Source organism: Oratosquilla oratoria, chromosome 37 (genome assembly GCF_046742065.1).
Source record: "Oratosquilla oratoria isolate Oo_2021 chromosome 37, ASM4674206v1, whole genome shotgun sequence".
Classification (NCBI taxonomy): Eukaryota; Metazoa; Arthropoda; class Malacostraca; order Stomatopoda; family Squillidae; genus Oratosquilla; species Oratosquilla oratoria.
The window spans coordinates 28,307,020-28,310,416 of NC_134813.1; the positions used below are offsets into that span (position 1 = coordinate 28,307,020).

General features: G+C 36.8%; 1 protein-coding gene across 1 annotated transcript; it reads right to left on the minus strand.

Annotated features, from left to right (window-relative positions):
* Positions 1-1,441: 1,441 nt before the first annotated feature.
* Dpm1 (Dolichyl-phosphate mannosyltransferase subunit 1) lies at positions 1,442-3,216 on the minus strand. Its single transcript, XM_076175377.1, has one exon. It carries the CDS (start codon positions 2,762-2,764, stop codon positions 2,045-2,047), a length of 720 nt encoding a protein of 239 aa, XP_076031492.1. The 5' UTR covers positions 2,765-3,216; the 3' UTR covers positions 1,442-2,044.
* Between the last annotated feature and the right edge of the window lie 181 nt (positions 3,217-3,397).

Genomic DNA, 3,397 nt, shown 5'->3' on the forward strand with positions numbered 1-3,397 from the left:
GAGAGGAAGCAACTGGAACAAATGATATGTTCAGTCACTGTCAATATCTTATCCCACTATTTTTCCAAGATTTTCAAGGCACTAAAATCCAATGAGTGGAGCAGGAAATGGTTATTGGAGTTCAATGCTGGGAAATGAGAAATGATGCATATTGGACACACCCTGAATTATATGAACTAAATGGTGAGGAGTTGAAATTATCAAATGTGGTAAATAAACCTGGGAGTCTGTCTTATTGGGCTTTAAACCAGTGCAGCATATTGCTAGGCCAGTGGCAAAAGGTAACAGGATGGTTGGCCTTAAGATTTTTTTTTTCATACATGGACACAGATGTGTAAGACACCATTCTGGAATATGCTGTGCAAACTTGGTCTCCATATTATAGAAAGGACATACTGTACAGGAATTGGAGAAAATCCAGAGATGAATGACAAAGTTAGTCCCAGAGCTAAAAGACCTTAACTATGAGGACAGGTGTGAAAAAATGGGACTTGCAACATTAGAAAAAAGAGGGCAGAGAGTAGACCTCATAAAAATGTACAAAATCTTGAAAGGGATTGAGAACATTGATGGAAGCATCTCCTTTGAGTATAATGAAAGCAATACAAGATCAACACATACAAACTAAGGAAATGAGAGTACTGGAAAACTTTAGCTCCAGCAAATTTATTGTAAGGGTTGTGAATTTATGGTATGCACTTCCCCAACTATTAGCAAATTTAAGGAAAGTGTGTTCCCAGGTAACTGAACTGTGAACAAGCAAAATCCTTTTCCTTTACCGTGATGTCACAAAGGAGGTACCATATACATGTACCAAAGAAACATTACCATTAATGATACAACACATACAAGAAAAAAAAAAAAGTACTATTGGTGTAGAAAATTGTGTACAAAATCATTAAACTGGTAAAATTTATTAGATTATCAACTTTCACACCCAAGATGTGTTAGAGATGGGAGCCACATAAGATAGTCTCTTAACCTCCCATTAATTCAAAATGGGCAAGCTACTACCAAATCATTGATGACAAAACATCTCACCTCTATATAACCCTACAAAAAACAAGAATCTTAACCAAACTAGACTTTGAGAGATATAATATGGAAGTGTTGCAAGATTATTCACAAAGAACTGCTGATAAAGGTAAAAAATTATTAACAGTTGCTTAGGCCAGCATTCAATTCTCATTGGTTGTTTTCCAGAGTTGTCTTTCCTCATGGATGATGGATTCTTTTAAATAATCATAACTATTTTACAGGGCATCAAGGCTACTACTATCAACATGCCTCCTTAGACTGTTCCACTACTATATTTCCAAGTACTGATAGGACAGTAAAAAGTTTACTATTCTGTAGTATATGCTCACATCTATAGATCTTGGAAGGTGATTTCATGGTAGAAATATACAGGCGTTCTAGGTAAGACTTAATAAAACATAGGTCAATTAGTATCTTTTATCCAAAAATATTGATTAACAATAAGCAGCATACACAATTCAACAAGATATACAGACGTAACCACCATGTACATATAGTATAGTGTATGAAACATACTTGTATCTTCACAATCTGACGAAACAAAGGAAACCCAACAAAAGTGTAAACTTATGAATAACATAATATCAATCCCCTCTTGGGGTAATTGAAGTATGGCATACAGTTAAGTACTAATACCTTTTCCCAAAATTGATGTCTGGATATATATACCAAACATTCGTATAAAATACAAAACATGTTTATAGTTATATAAAAATCTTGCTCATTAATTGAATTAAAATAGATGTGGTCCAATTGAACATTAAGCCACGAGCATCCATAGGGAGGTGCAAGGATGCAATTGCACTCTTGATAATCTATTCTTTTCATATCGCAAATCTTGTTCACATATCACATGAGATTCAACTCTAAACCAACTAAATTTTGCTAGTTTATATGTTAACAGCATATAAAAATCTGTTCAATATTGTTTTGCTCTTCAATTCTTGCATCCCCCTGGAGAAATTCCAACGATGCCCATGATTTTAGCTGGAGCATTGCAGGCTTCTTATGTGGTAGCAAAGAGGTGGAGAAGGCCTTTGAGAAAACCAAAAATTTCTGATTTACCAAGTTTACTTTCACCATACAACCTGTCAACAAAACTGATTGGAACCTCTCCAATAGTGAAACCAAACTGGCGTGCCCTAACTACCAACTCCATCTGGAAGACGTATCCCTTGCTGACACACGAATCAACCAACTTCTGAAGCACATCTTTTCGATATAGCCTAAATGATCCCGTTAAATCAGAAGCTCCAGGTCGAAGTAACACCTGAGTGATATAGTTTGCAGTTCGGCTAATTACCTTGCGTTTCAAGTCCCATCCATATACACCTCCACTGCCAACATAACGAGTTCCTGACACAATATCATAGTTACCCTCTTGTTGCTTCTTGATGAATTCAGGAATGAACTTTGGATGGTGTGAAAGATCTGCATCCATTATGACAATGAAATTCCCTGTAGCATGCTTGATACCGTGAACATATGCAGTTCCAAGGCCAAGTTTTTTAGCTCTAGGACGAAGTACAATACGACTTTCTCCATAAATGTCCTGAAGTTGCTTAGCTACGTCTAGAGTTCCATCAGGCGATCCATCATCAATGACGATAATTTCAAAGTCATGCCCACTTTCTTCAAATGATTTACATAGCAACCAAACTATGATGGGCAAGTTTTCCCTTTCGTTATATGTTGGGAGCAACACAGTATATTTGTTTTCTGACATGGCTGGTTGATCAATTTCAAACGCGTTTCACTGTTCTGCCCTGGGCTATAATGACGAAACACCTTTTCTTTCCTGTTGGATTAAAACTTTAATGCCACCTTGGCTGAACTGTCATCGATGTCAAGTCAGTTTTTCAAACTTTTGGCTATAAGGACTAGGCACCGTTTACTTCCTGTTGGGCTGTGACTTCGTTACCACCCCACCTCAACTGTCAGCGGTGTCAAGTCAGCTTTTCCTGACCCCACGTATCCAAGTACTCCACGTAGGCGGAGCTATAATGTCGTAGAGCTTTTGCTAAAATTATCGTATTCAATAGAAACTTCCGCAAAGATATATTTATGCTGGCATATATGACTCAAAATAAGAATTACAATACTATACCGCTATTAATGACCTAAAATATGGCAACAAAAACAAATAATCCTTAATCTTGGGTTGAATAGGGAAAAACCTTGTCTCAATACTTGCTCAGGATAATGTTTGTAAACAATAGCGAGAGCGCAGCACACTGGACGAAACGAATGAGCGAGAAAAGTGTGAATCATTTTTTGATACATTGACTTTACTATCACTCCCCTTCATTGATAATACTTAGTCTACCAGATAAACTGAGTGTGTTACATATCGCTGAGT

Coding starts and splice junctions, on each gene's coding strand:
- Dpm1 (XM_076175377.1), bottom strand. CDS start 2,764: ATGTCAGAAAACAAATATACTGTGTTGCTCCCAACATATAACGAAAGG.